The sequence below is a fragment of the Phyllostomus discolor genome, chromosome 11 (genome assembly GCF_004126475.2).
Source record: "Phyllostomus discolor isolate MPI-MPIP mPhyDis1 chromosome 11, mPhyDis1.pri.v3, whole genome shotgun sequence".
Classification (NCBI taxonomy): Eukaryota; Metazoa; Chordata; class Mammalia; order Chiroptera; family Phyllostomidae; genus Phyllostomus; species Phyllostomus discolor.
This window is the reverse complement of record NC_040913.2, coordinates 91,700,554-91,714,564: the sequence shown is the minus strand read 5'-3', so window position 1 is coordinate 91,714,564 and position 14,011 is coordinate 91,700,554. Positions and strand designations below refer to the sequence as shown.

At 50.7% G+C, this 14,011-nt stretch overlaps 1 protein-coding gene across 1 annotated transcript; it reads left to right on the top strand.

The window, feature by feature from the left end:
- Nucleotides 1–3,312: 3,312 nt before the first annotated feature.
- On the top strand, nucleotides 3,313–11,514 carry SPCS3 (signal peptidase complex subunit 3). The gene is made up of 5 exons (XM_028526552.2): nucleotides 3,313–3,581; nucleotides 5,159–5,232; nucleotides 6,745–6,821; nucleotides 10,322–10,437; nucleotides 11,359–11,514. The coding sequence occupies exons 1-5, from the start codon at nucleotides 3,439–3,441 to the stop codon at nucleotides 11,489–11,491; spliced, it is 543 nt and encodes a 180-aa protein (XP_028382353.1). The 5' UTR covers nucleotides 3,313–3,438; the 3' UTR covers nucleotides 11,492–11,514.
- Nucleotides 11,515–14,011: the final 2,497 nt, after the last annotated feature.

Genomic DNA, 14,011 nt, shown 5'->3' with positions numbered 1-14,011 from the left:
GCTTGTCTCCTCGAGTTTACTCCCCTTTTCTACCCCTTACCTGCCTACAAGGTCTGTCTAGGAGAAATCCAGCCTTTGTTAGTATAAAGAGAATGCTTTGTGTGGCATCAATGTTACCTGGCAGCCAAGGAGAGTGCACTGGAATGCGCATGTGTGAAAATGACGACTTCTCTGTACTAGTCGGTGGGGACAGTAGATGCCATTGAGTGAGCGTGTGTACTGTGTGGCCGTCACATTCAAAATGACTGAGTGAGGAGAGCAATGACTCTGCTTTAGACTTTGCGTTAAGCTTAAACATTCTTCCACAGAAACTATCTGGATGATCCAGAAGGCTGCGGCTATGGGCAACTGGTGACTGGCAGCTTCATCACGACAACACACCCACTCATGGATCACATCTTGAGCAGAGTTTTTTGGCAAAACATCAAATCACCCAGGTGACTGCCCCTCTACTGCCCAGATCTGGGGCCCGGCTACTTTTGGGTTTTCCCAAAACTAAAATCACCTTTGAGAGGGAAGAGATTTCAGACCATCGCTGAGATTCAGGAAAATACAACAGGGCAGCTGATAGTGACTGGGAGAACTGTGTGAGGTCCCCAGGTACCTCCTTTGAAGGGGACCGAGGTATCATGGTCCTGTGGACAATGTTTCTTGTATCTTCTTCAACAAATGTCTCTATTTTTCATATTACATGGCTGGACACCTTCTCGACAGACCTCGTATGTGCACACACCTTAGTTAAAGCATTTTCTCGTAAAATAATTTATTCCTCTTCCCTATTCTTAGAGGAGTGGCATGAAGAATAATTATTTGCAGGCAAGCAGACGGAAACTTAACCTTCATCCTAGCTTCCTCCTCCTCTGCAGAAATATAATGAGCATGTCTTCCCCAGCTGACCACTTCCTACCTGAGTAAGTGCTGACAAAGCCTCCTCTCCCTACCGCCATTAGGTTCTTGGTGGGACCCGTCACAGGGTAGAAGACATTTAGTGAAAAACTGCTGAACTCTCTTTTGAGGTCGATAGTATTATTTCAGATAAATAACAGCTTCGGTTTCCTTCTGTACAATCTTGGTACTTGGCAGGCTAGAGTTTGGATCAAAAAGCATTAAGAGAAAAAGGAGAATACTCTGTAATGCTAAAGACTACCATTCATAATGAAGAGATAAAAGTGACATAAATTTCAAAATGTAACCTTTCAAATTTCATAATGCAGAAACTACAAAGAGGAGAAAAAACATGAGTATGGAGACTGTAATACATTGCTCTCAATCCAGCCAAATCAAGATAGTGAAAAATTAACAAAGATATAAGGTAGATCTCATAATATAGATCAAACTCTGTGTACCATTTACAGAAAATATACCATCTTTACAAGTGTACACTGAATATTCACAGAAGTGCTAGTTTAGGCCACAAAGACCTCAATACTCCAAAGAATAAAAATAATGCAACCAGCATTCTCTGCCTGCATGAAATAAAATCATACATTAATTTAAAACAATCAAAATGAAATAGGTCCTCTCTTCTGGAAATTTAACACACACACGTAAACATGCACACACAATTAAATGAGTTTTCAAAGAAGAAATGCAAAATTTAAAATTTATTTAGATGTTAATTAAATATCTAATTCCTAAAACTAGTAAACCAAGAAAAAATGAAATGAAAAATTTTGATAACATTAAAAAATAAGAAGACAAACAACAGTAAAATTAAGAAATGGAAAAGACAGTTCTTTGAAAAAATCAATAAAGAAAAATACTAATCACAGGAAAAAGGAGAAGGCATAAATATAGGTAATTAGAATGAATAATTATTGTTAATTAGTAAACGTCAAAACAGAGGACGAGCATCTCATGGGAATACCTCAGCCATGTTGTTTAGGCACTACGTTAGGTATCTGACAGATGCTGCTCTGTCCAACATCACCACAGACGTGAATTCTTCCTCTTAACTCTGCAGCACTTGGTAACGTCCTTGGTATTTGTTTGCGTTTCAGGTTGGTTTTTATTTTATTGACTCTACAAGATTATAAACTTCATGAGGGTAGAAAGTGGTTAGTATACATCTTTGTGTCATTTGCAACGCAGCAGGCATCCAATAAACAGTTGCTTTATTGAATAAACTGTGGCTGCCTGGAAGATAACATTTAAGTTTTAAACTCATCTAAGGATCTGTCCATGTTTCATTACTGGGCTCTATTCTAATTTGGCAGGGACGGTCCCTTATTAGTGCTGTACTCTCAAAGCTACAACCGGCACATAGGCACTCGCTGTATGGCTGTAGGAAATTAACCGAGTGATCATAATGCAAAGCAGCAAGGGCTCATCCATGGAAGACAAGAGCCAGCGATCCGGTTCTAGGCCAGGTGTTCTGCACCTCTTTTGGTTTATGTACACAGCATTAAAAAAAAAAATTTAAGCAGCTTACTGGACCCTGTGAGTTCTACTTTTATAATTTCAAAAATCCCTGGCTGTGAAAGGAGCAACGGTGTGTGGTGACAGTCTATTTAAGGCCAGGATCGACACAATCTGAACGTGAAAGCCCCCGAGGGCTATTAGGTACGGATGCCTTGCCACCCTTCAATCCTTACGCATTGTGCTGTAACAGCAAGCCCACGGCCATTTGTCGCCGGTGATCTTAAGAACCCCGCGAGGTCTGTTGGAGGAACTACCCGTTAAATGCGTACGCTGGAATCGAGAGCATCAACCGTTACCGCCTGAAACCGCTTCAGCAGCCGTTGGAAGGTAGCAGTCCCAGGAGCCCACAAGGTCGCACGTGGAAAGTAAACGCCGGCAGCTTTAAGGGCGAAGCGGCCTCTTCCGCCCCCTCCCCCCACCCCCCAAGGGGCTTCGGTTCTCGCTTTGACCCCTCCGACTGCGGGGAGACCCGGCGTGGGGTAAAAGGCTGCTGCCGCCAAACGCGGCACGTGAGGTCACGCTCCAGACGACCACGCTAGGCTGCTGCTTTATTTTAAGTGCAAATCAATGAACTACAAACCGTCCCCAGGCCAGGGTCCGAGACCACCTGGCGGCAGAACGGTGGAGGGGGAGCGTACCAGCCGGGAACGGGAACCCGGGGGGACCCGAGTTGCCCGGTGGATCTAGGGCAGAGGAGGCGGGTCTTCATGGCGAACACCGCCCCTCCCCTGCTCGCCGCTGATTGGCGGAGGCGGTAGGCCGGAGAAAGGGGCGGGCTCGCGCGAGGCCCAGTTTCCGCCAGTCGGCGCGGCCCCACCGCCCGGTGGGTGTGTCCCGGGGGCGGGTGCGCGCGCGCGCTCTCCCATCGGAGAACCGGAAGGGAGGCGGGGCCGCGGGGGCGCGCGCCCCCGGAACGCGCGCAGCAGCGCAGGCGGCGCGGATCGCACACAGCCGGTCCGCGACCGGAACGGGGTCCCGGGTGTGCGTGCGGAAGAGGGCTCGGGGGACTCGGCCGCGATGAACACGGTGCTGTCGCGGGCGAACTCGCTGTTCGCCTTCTCGCTGAGCGTGATGGCGGCGCTCACCTTCGGCTGCTTCATCACCACCGCCTTCAAAGACAGGAGCGTCCCGGTGCGGCTGCACGTCTCGCGGATCATGCTGTGAGTGCGGCCGAGGCCCGGCCCGCGGAGTGGGGCGGCCGGTGCGGGCCGGGGCGGGGCGGGGCAGGGCGGGGCGGAGGCTGGGCCGCCGCGGGTCCCCGTTCCCGGCGGCCGCGGTCCCCCGGTGCCCGCGTCCGGCGGGGCACCTGGCGGGCTGCCCCTGCAACTCCCACCCTTCCGCCACCAATTCCCGGGCTTGCTCTTAAATTTTAATTTTGAGTGTTCCTCGGGTCAGTGGCTGCGCTTCCTTCCTGTGCCTCACTTCCCTCCGCCCACGCCCGGCCAATGAGGGAGCGACACAACAGCGCGCCGCGCCGCCGCCCCCCGCCGGGCCCCCGCCGCCCCGCGGGGTCCCCAGCCCCGCCGCGCCGTCCCCCGCGCCCCGAGCGCCCCGAGCTCCCCGAGCTCCGCGCCGCCGCGGCGCGGGGCCCCGGCCCCCGGACTTCGCCCTCTTCGACGTGTCCCCCGCAGCGCCCGTCTCGGCTGCTCGGTGGCTGGAATTCGTGGAGCCGCTTTGAACTTGGCCGGGGCGGTGCGGGTGCTCCGAGAGGAGCCGGCCTCTGAGCTCTCCGGGGCGGTTCGGCTTTTATTTGTTAAGAGCCGACCGCTTGAATACATCTGCGAAAATGCCAAAAATAGAACTTTGGGATGACGTGGGCATTTCGCCCTTGCCTTTTTCTTTTCTTGATTATTTTATTCTCTAGCACTTTTTTCTTTGATACGTAGAGTTGTTATTTTTCCCCTGGTTCTCCTACCTTTCTTGTCTGTTCCACCTTCTAACAAGTTCTCTGTCTTTCTCCAACGTTAGTTTTCGTTATTTGTCAGAATCTCCATCACGCCGGTCACCTTAACAGTTGCCGCATTCACCACTACCCCGCCCCGCCATCCCGCATCTTTTGTGTTTTGTTTTGGGGTTTTTTGCTCTGGTGATATTTGTTAGATAACTGTGTTTTAGGTTCAAAAATCAGACCCTGGGTGGAAGTGAGCCCTGTCCCTGCCAACTCTGGGGGTTTTGAAGAGCTTGGTGCATGGTAAGCGCCGAACAGCTGTTAGGTCTTGTTAATTTTGAGCCAGTTTCTTACAATTCTGGGCCTTAATTTCCCACTGTCTAAAATGGAAGTACATCCAACTTGGACACTTTGAGATAACTGAAAAGACAGAGTGGCCATGACACAGGCACACAGTAGGTGCTCGGTGAATAGCAGTTGTCATTGTTTTTCTCGGTTTTCCACGCCGCCCCCTAGAATGGGCACTTGCTTGCACCCAGTCTACCCAGGCACTTGTCATGGAACAGTGAGTGACACTTCTTTTGAGCAGTTTTTATCTCCCCCTGGGCTTTGTTAGGGGCTCTTTTGAGGTACGTGAAAGTAGCTGAAGACCGACTTTGATGTTGAATATGAACATTTGCCCTGATTTCACAGTTACAGGGTTCTCGAGTTTTCACGCGCTTCCTCCCGGAACTGCCGTTTCCCCTGTGCCTACAGCTACATCCTGTCTGTCACTCCACCGAAGGAATCGTGTGGGTTTTGTACGCTGACGTGTTTGCACGGTGGTAAAGCTTTTATCTTTACTTCTAGGAAAAACGTGGAAGACTTCACTGGACCTAGAGAAAGAAGTGATCTGGGATTCATAAACTTCGATGTGACGGCAGATATCCTTTAAGAAATGATTTCATTGCTGCTTCTGTGGTTCGGTAATGATGCACATCTTGTAGGGGGACAGTCTGACTGTCAGCCAAGCCTTGGACATTTCTGGGCCTATGTTTTCACCAGTAAAATCGTATTAATACCTCCTCATTGACATCTGGAGGAAACTTATTTGTAGATTCAGCACTTACTGTGAGAAGATACTCTAAATTCTTCACAGAAACAGTACGTAAATCGAAAGCTTCAGGGGAGTTTGAATGTATATTTTGGAAAGAGAGAATTAGATCATTTGGATTAAAGAAGGAAGAATGTTACTAGTGCTCGGATGGGGTATTTCTTGTACGATCCCAAAGTGCATCTCCATATTTCATGATAGAAACGTGGTTGAAGATTGAATTGCATCTGTTATGGTTTGGAAGGTCATTATCACAATGGCTATTGGTAAGTCATATTAAAAAAGAGGTATAATTTTGATTAATTTACAAAGAGAATAGTAATTGTCTACCCTTTAAACTCCAAAGTGACTTTTTGAAAAATCAGGTGCCTGTACTTGTATGGAAGGATTTCTGGCACCAAGAATTAACCAATCAGACACAACCTTATGCAGACTGACCAATGAGATGCAACTCTATTATATGACCTCTGTAGTTACAGTTCAAGGCAGGGCATTTACACCAGATGGCTGTTGTCATTTTTTCATTTGACACTCTAATGGAAGAGAGGTCAGTGTTCTTGACTAAATAGTCAGGAATTGCATGTTTTTAAAATTCTTGCGGCACACGGGTCGAAAATCGCTGGCTTGGACGGTTACAGTGAAATTGCCTGGTATCTCAGCTGCTGAGTATGTGCTGGGAATCACCCAGTTCCGTCTGGTTTTCTTAAGGCCGCTATTAAAGCTTGGAACTGTACCTGCTCTTAGAGAGAACTGTCCAGAAGGAAAAAAAAGAGCTGTTTTAGACTTCTCAGTTCTGAAATAGTGAGTCTTAGTGGATGTACGTGAAGGTGTTGCTATTGGTATGTACAGGCATATAACAACTAACCATTTCCATGGAATGCTTAGTAAAATCCAGACATCGACACAGTTCATTTCGTAGTGACACCAGTCTTGTAGTTAATTCTGCTGATTTTTATCTTTTTACATTAGTAAACCGATGAAGCCAAATTAGTGTCCAGCTGTGTCTTCTACCAAAGCACCTCATGGACTGAGCGCTCTCGATCTCCTCTGGCACGTGCCCAAAGGCACCGCACACGGTTTATCATACTTGGTGTAATCACTGGGGCCTAGCATGCGTTCGCATATCGTCACATTTAAATTGTGGTGACTGGTCACTTTCGAGCCTTAGTGGACTCCTGTGTGCTTGAAATATTTAAATCCTTTCTACCTTTTACATATTTTTATTACCGGCTGAGTATGTTTCTGGGTTACCTCTCCTTTTTTTTTTTTTCTATTTTGGTTAGTATTGCTGTGAACACTTAAGAATAAGTAAGATCTGTTTTATATTCCTTAATTTGTTTACATCTAGAGAATATATTTGATTGGAATGTCAAGCAGTTGTTTCTTTATTTATCAGCAGAATATTCAACAAAGAATAACGTAAGTATATATAAAGAGAAGTATTTTAGGAGATATGTAAAACCTTGTTCTTTATGAAAATATATAAACTTTAGATATTCAAAATGTCTGATCTGAGTAGTTTAGTAAAAATCACAAGCCTATGGGGAGGTGAACCTACTAAGAAAACACTGTCTCCTTTGGTTGCCACTGTCTTTTTTTTCCTGTCTGTTTCTATAGCTCTGTAGCCATGCGGTCTCCAGAATGGGCTGCATGTAAGGTGGTCCATGGGCGTCTAAGGAAAACCAGCTACTACTTCTTCTCTGAGGACCCCAAGCTGAGTTGCAGTTTTTTAGTTTGTTTGCCTTTGTACGTGACGTGAGGTTGCCGTGGCACCGCATCCTCCTCACCCACCAGGCTGGACACCACACATCCCCTTGGGTGTTTCTTAGTGGAAACTAAAGGGGGAAAGATCTTAAGCTGTACGCATGTGCCGGATGGAAGGGCATCAATTCTCAGACCCCACGTGGTGGGGGTGGGGCGGTTACATCCTTCCTAGAACACGCAGACGCTCTGGAGGAGGGGGAGCAATTCTGAAGGGCAAGAGGTTGAGCGGGCTGCGTATCCCTCTGTAGTCACTCCTTCCCACTGAGCTCTGTGCAAAGGTTTTGCAGCATATACCCAATGAAGTGGTATTACTACAGATATTACCCAATTTTAAGTAAACTAATCCTCACAAGATGGAAAAGAGAACAAGATCCCTGCAAAGCAATCACAGATTGAAGATGGTGCTAATGGCCCAACCCAAGTGCAGGCGGGCAGCAGCAGGAACACGGCAGAGCTGACGCCTGCTCCTCTTGGGGCCGAGCAGCCCACTGAAGGATTAAGAAGGGAAAACCTGGACAGATGTCATACAGAGTTGGCTGAGAAAACGCACCATTGGTCAAGGAGACTAAAACGCATGTTTACATGTACTATCAACACGGTATTCTTCAAGGATAATAGCAATTTGTCTCATGTACGTGATTTGTAAGTAAAGGTGCATGTTTGGGGGTTTGTGTTCAAAGTAGTATGTGATCGGAAACCTTTGAAGACCACTCCGAGTGGGGAAATCAGGAAGGGCGTTGCTGCCCTTTGGGTGCCGGAGGACACGGGAGGGGGCTTTGCCACCCACCTTAGGAGTCTTTGAGTTAAAATAGTGTCTCCACAGCTATGCTCAGGAAGATAGACAGCAAGACATTTGAGTCGATAAAATTTGTGATCTGTGTTTATAACTCTGGTTACCCAAATATGTAATCAAAATCTGTAAAGGCAAATTTTGAATCATCTCTGAGACCACTTTATAATCCAGGTAAGTATTTATGGATACTGTATTTTGCCAGGTGTAACACGCTGCCATGTATAATACTCACCCATGTTTGTGGACCAGACTTTCAGGAAAACAAGACTCTTTCATTTTACTTTTTTAATTCAATTTTTTATTTATTTAGAAACAAAACCAATTGTCATATTCCAGGGTATTCTTTTGCATACGGATATTATTACTGCTTTCTAGAGTTATACTTTTAACACGTATGCATAAATAAAAGAATTAGAAACATTTATATAGATACCAAATTAGTACTACCCATGTACAATGTGCATCCTTATTTTTCCCTCTAAAATTTGGGCAAAAAAGTACACATTATACATGGCAAAATATGATCTATAATATACATACATGTATGTATAAGACGTGGCTTAAGCTGTTGTGATCGGCTCATGAAACCATGCTTACACAATTAATATCTGTTTTGAGAATTTTTCTTTGTTTTGGAGTTGTATGGGATTTATCGGTATGAGGACTTAAGATAGTCTTTTTAATCATAAATTAGTTCATCAGAGGCTTTATAATTAGAAGCTATTAAACTCTTAGTTTAAAATATATTAAAGCACTATTAGTTTGTGGTAGAGATGGATTAGTCCAGGCTGATTTTCGGTTTTGGCTGTGGCTAGAATAGGGGTGGAGATATTTATGGAGAATGTTGCTGAAAATGAAATCCTGGGACATAAAAGCAGAAGGTGACCGATTCTAACGAGTGAGTTAAAACACCGGGGGGGGGGGGGGGGGCGCGGGGGGCTGTGGCGTTCAGGCGAGCGGCTGCCTACCTCTCACCCAGGTCAGCCTCACGCCCGCCATCGGCACGGGCCGGAGGTAATTCCTAGTTCGAAAGGCGTCTGCTTCTGCATTTCACTTGCGGTGTGCTCGTTTTCCAGAGACGGCAAATGAACCAGCCTTATCTGCTGATTGGTTTTTTCAGTTCGGTGTAATTTTCAGCACTTTGGTCAGCTCATTGTACAGAACGTTTATTTTGAGCATATCTTTTGTGCCAGATATTTTGTTAGGCCCTGGGATTATTGGGTTGAATATGTTGTGCTCTTGAGGATCTACAAAGCATTAAAACAGAAAAAGCTGTTCTGAAGATAAGAGTGACAACTGGAGACACACAATGTCCTACAAGCCTCAAAGCGAACCATGCAAATAAAGCGTCCTTTTCCTGGTGACAGATGCACCTAGGTTGCATGCGTGACTCTGGTTTGCCCCAGCCTGACTGGCAAGGTAGCACAGGCTGGGACTGGACGGGCGGTTGCCTTGGAGGATGAACACGCGGGAGAAGGCGCTTCACCTCGCCGTGTTGTCGACCCTGTGCTCCTCCCTTGTGCTGCTCCTGTTCCGTGTGAGGAAGGGTCTGAGGGTGCTGATATGAACCCTCCCGCGGAAATACCTGTGCCATGTTTCCTCCCGGACGCGCTGAGCGACCGGCCTCGCAGGCTGGTGGGCGGGAGCGTGGGAGAGCGCAGTTCTTGGGATCTACTGGTGACCCCAACTGTGCTTTCTCTCTGTTCTGTGTCCCTGATTTTCCAAACAGTTTATCATGTGTCAAAATAGGAGCCGAGAGGAGGTGTCTGACTCTAGAAACTTGCCATAATAACACAGCGAGGTGCCTGTTATTTTGTTTTAATGTAAAGAAAAATATTAAAAAGGCTCCTTTTCTTCCGTGATTCCACGGTGATTGAAACACCTTGCCATGACACAGTCGGGCGGCAGTGACCTGCGGTCCCAGCGCGATGGCACTGCGCCCCTGCCTGTGTGCGGGGCCCCTTCTGGGTCGGAGGGCCTCGGAGGTTTGTGGAGAAACGGGAGTTGAGAGTGTTCCCTTTTTGGGGAGTGGAGTTCCCTCTGCCTCTCCCCAGGCCTCGCCCTGGAGCGCGTGCAGGCCTAAAGCCGTGTAGAAAGCTTCGAGGACCCTGAGTAACAAGGTTGCCTTAGCAGAAGGAACGATAACCTTCCGAGAAATATCTTCCTTTTCTCCAAGGGAAGTCTGCTCCCCCTTTCTTGTATCTATCCAGTTGTTACCACTTTGTGTGCTCGAAGATTTGAATCATTCCCCCCAGGGTGGGTTCATTGATGATAAACTATTTGCTTACCAATACTTTTAATTTGAAGTGATGAAGATGCTCTTTCTGGTGAGTTTTTCTAACGCATTTTCATTCCGATGTAGGCGCTGAACCAAGTTGTTCTTTGGGACAAGATTGTTCTGAGAGGTGATAATCCGAAGCTGCTGTTGAAAGATATGAAAACAAAATACTTTTTCTTCGATGATGGAAATGGTCTCAAGTGAGCAATTCTTTGTCATTTGTTTATGATTTAATGATGATGTGCAAGAACGGGGGGGGGTGGGGGGGGAAAGTGGGGTTTTATTTTTAAAGGAAACTAGTAGAGGGTGAGGAGAGGCAGGCTGGGCGAGGAGCCCAGCGTTCACACACCTCTGACCCGGAAGGTGGCGGCTTGGCGGCTCGGCCGCACGGGCTGAGGCGGGGTCCCTGCTTCGCCCAGGGTCTGCCTGGTCTGCGGTGCTGGTGCGGGACTCGGTGGGTGCAGGACTCCTGGGCGCAGAATTCCGTGGGTGCAGGATTCCGTGGGTGCAGGATTCCGTGGGTGCAGGACTCCGTGGGTGCGGGACTCGGTGGGCGCGGGACTCGGTGGGTGCGGGACTCCGTGGGTGCGGGACTCCGTGGGTGCAGGACTCAGTGGGTGCAGGCCCCTGGTCGGGCAGGGGGAGGCAGTGGGGTGCTGGCCCGGTTGACACTGAGGTTCCCCGTTTTGGTTCCCTCCCTGAGCCTCAGTTTCCTCCTCACACAATGTGAAGAAACTACGGTAAGGGACCTTTTGAGTCACGGTTAATCTTTCCGGTCTGAAAGGCTTGCTGGGGCTCGCCCGTCCAGGTGACGATGGGCAGCACGGGGCTCGGGAGCACGGACTTCTGGCCTCCCACCCATCTTGTTCTAACTCCATGTTCCACTCGGGGAAGCTCTGGGTTGGCCGAGCTGGGAACCGAGGGAGCTTAGGGGGGTCAGGGTGGGGTGCCCCCCGGACACAGGGACTCGAGAAGACTTCTGTTGGCGGGTTAGGGCTCCCGTTAGGAGGAGCGAGTCGTGTGGGAGCCTGCGGGACGGCCCAGCGCTGGAGCTGAACCGTCCATGCGAACCGCCTGTCCCTGCTGACGTCCCTGCTGACGCCACGCTGTCTCCTCCGCAGGGGGAACCGGAACGTCACTCTGACCCTGTCCTGGAACGTCGTGCCCAACGCCGGGATCCTACCTCTCGTGACGGGATCGGGACACGTCTCCGTTCCATTTCCAGACACATACGAGATAATGAAGAATTATTAAATTATTCTCAGTTTGAAGCAGCATATTTTTATACTTAATGAATCGTATCTCCTTTATGTCCTCCTTTGAATCTCATTTGTTTTTGGCTGTTAACTTGATTCTCTGTGTAAGAACTAACATCGAAAGGCGTATTTGGAGGGAGAGGTTAATGTGCCCCTTCACCTCCACGTTACCCCACCAGAACCAGGAGAGGAGGCCGGCGGGGTGGGGCATGGTGAGAAGAGGAAAACCACACCACGGAGTCTGTAGGACGTGCATATTCGAAGTGTTCCCTGACGTCTGCGGTTCTTGCGTGGGCTGGGCGGGCGTCTGGCATCCCCGGGGGCTGGCGGGGGCAGGACGGCTCCGCGCCGTGCTCTGCGTCCATGCGGACCCACACGGAATGCGGTTCGGGAGGAGACACGCTTCGACCTCATGCAGGTGCGTCTGCTGACGGGAGACACCGACGTGGGCATTTGTGAGAAGCCTGGTCACGGGTCGCCGAAAGTGACGGAGTTGTGTCCCCTCTCTCTCTTGAAGGCCCACAGCGCTCGGTTTTCTCGCAGGTGTCGAGCCGCTTTCTCCTCCCAGACTGACCGCCTCTGTATGTGCAGTGAATCCCTCCCCTCGCCCCGAAGTCTCTTCGGTGACCCGTTTGTCTCGCGCTCTCCCCCGGAGCGCCCTCTGGGAGGCGTCTCCGAGGTCTGGTGTCTGCACCCGGGGGTTCCAAAGTGATGTGCGGGGTCTCCTCTCGGAGCGGGGTCTGCCCTCGCGAGCATGCCCACGGCCGCCCTGGGCGTTGTTCCCCATGTCCGCAGGCCTGCATGTTAGTAACCGCCGGGGCAATGAGAATCCGCACTGGTGCGCCTTCCCACGGGCAAGCCCTCGCGCGTCTTCGCACGCTGCACGGCGTCTCCAGTGGGCGGGCGAGGTGGGCGCTGCGAACGCCCGCTCCCTGCAGGCACGGAGGCAAGCCCGGGCGATGGCCCGAGATGCCCGCAGGTCCCAGGGCATGGAGAGGAGCCAGCCCTGGAGCCCTGGAGCCCAGGCCCGGCCCCGCACGGCCCTCTCCTGCACCTCGGGTCGCAGGCGGAGGGGAGTTCAGGGCAGTTCTCCCTGCCCTCTGGTTCCCAGGCACCCGCCGTGCCACGGCTCGCGGAGGCCGCCCTCCCGGGAGGAAGGGACTGATTCCCAGCGGCCACGCCGTGACAGAGGTCACGTCTCCTTCGTTCTCAGCATCAGTTAATGTTACTTACGTTAAAAGTATCCAAATGCTTGTAAAAGTAATCTGGAGGTCAGACACATGATCATACGTGGGGTTTTTTCTGGAGTGGGCAAATAATCACCCCCGAAGGCAGCACCCACGCGGCAGTGACCCCCACGCGCGCAGGACCCCGCGGCCGCGGCACCGCCGGCAGCGCCCGGAAGGGCTGCTGTTCCTGGAGTCGTGAGGAACAGTTCGGGCTCCCAGCCGCCGCCGCGTGCTCCCCGTTTCTCGTGGGGCACAGCCTGGTCGACTGCGTTCGTTTTCGCAGCGCGCACGCGCGCACGTGTGTGTGTGTGTGTGTGCACGTGCACGCGGGCGAGCCTGTGTCCGCAGTGAGGGCAGTGGTGCGGGGTCCCGGGGAGGGGGCTGGGTGTGGCGCCCCGCCCCTCCACTAACCTCAGGGCGCCGCCTTCTCCCCCTGAGAAGTGACGGCCGCACTCGTGACCGTGAGCGGTGGCTCCTCGGCGCCACCCACGTCTGGAAGGTTTGCCGGGTCTGCTTGGGGGCGGGGGGGGGCCTTAGTGACAGGAAGCCGGGGAGGTGATGGACACACACATGTGATTCATGTGGATCCGACTTGACTTCTGGTGGGTTTACACCCAGGAAATGTGCTTCACGTGGTTAGTGCAGGTACACGCGGAAACTTCCAATCCGTGGGCATCGCCACCCAGAGCGGGGGGTGCGTGCTCCTGACGGAGGCGCGGCCGCAGCGGCGCAGGGCGGGGTCCGCGGTTCGGGCCTCGGAGCTGGGGGGCCTGGCCGCTTGCTGGAGGCGCATGTTGAAGCGCGCTAGAGCAGTAATCGACCCGACGGGTCCACCCACTGTTTTGGAATTTGGCGAGGACACGGGTTCTAGCCCAGCCAGCATGATGAACACATTGCTTTTTGTTTTTACGTACCTAAGGGAGGCTGCTCGGGACAGGGATGCGCCCACGTGGGAAACGTAGCCTAAGTCTCAGGAACTCGTTTTGGGTGTGAACAGCGTTGTTACTTTTCCCTGGTTCTACGTGAAACAAAAATTAGGCTTCGTTTACTCTGATAACCTCACCAACCTCAGCATCGCCGTTTTAAAGAACGAGACCTGAGTCTCCACGAAGGCCCAGTCTCCAAACTTACAGAAACCGAAGTGCTGCGATGAGCGAAGTGTGTGGGCCCACAGGTGAGAGAGTGACTGCGAGGCACGTCCCTAAAGTCGTTCTGATTAGAAGGGAGTCGGTTTTAACACGCCGTGCTCACACACCCCCTTTTCTCCAGGAGTTTAACCTAAACAGAAA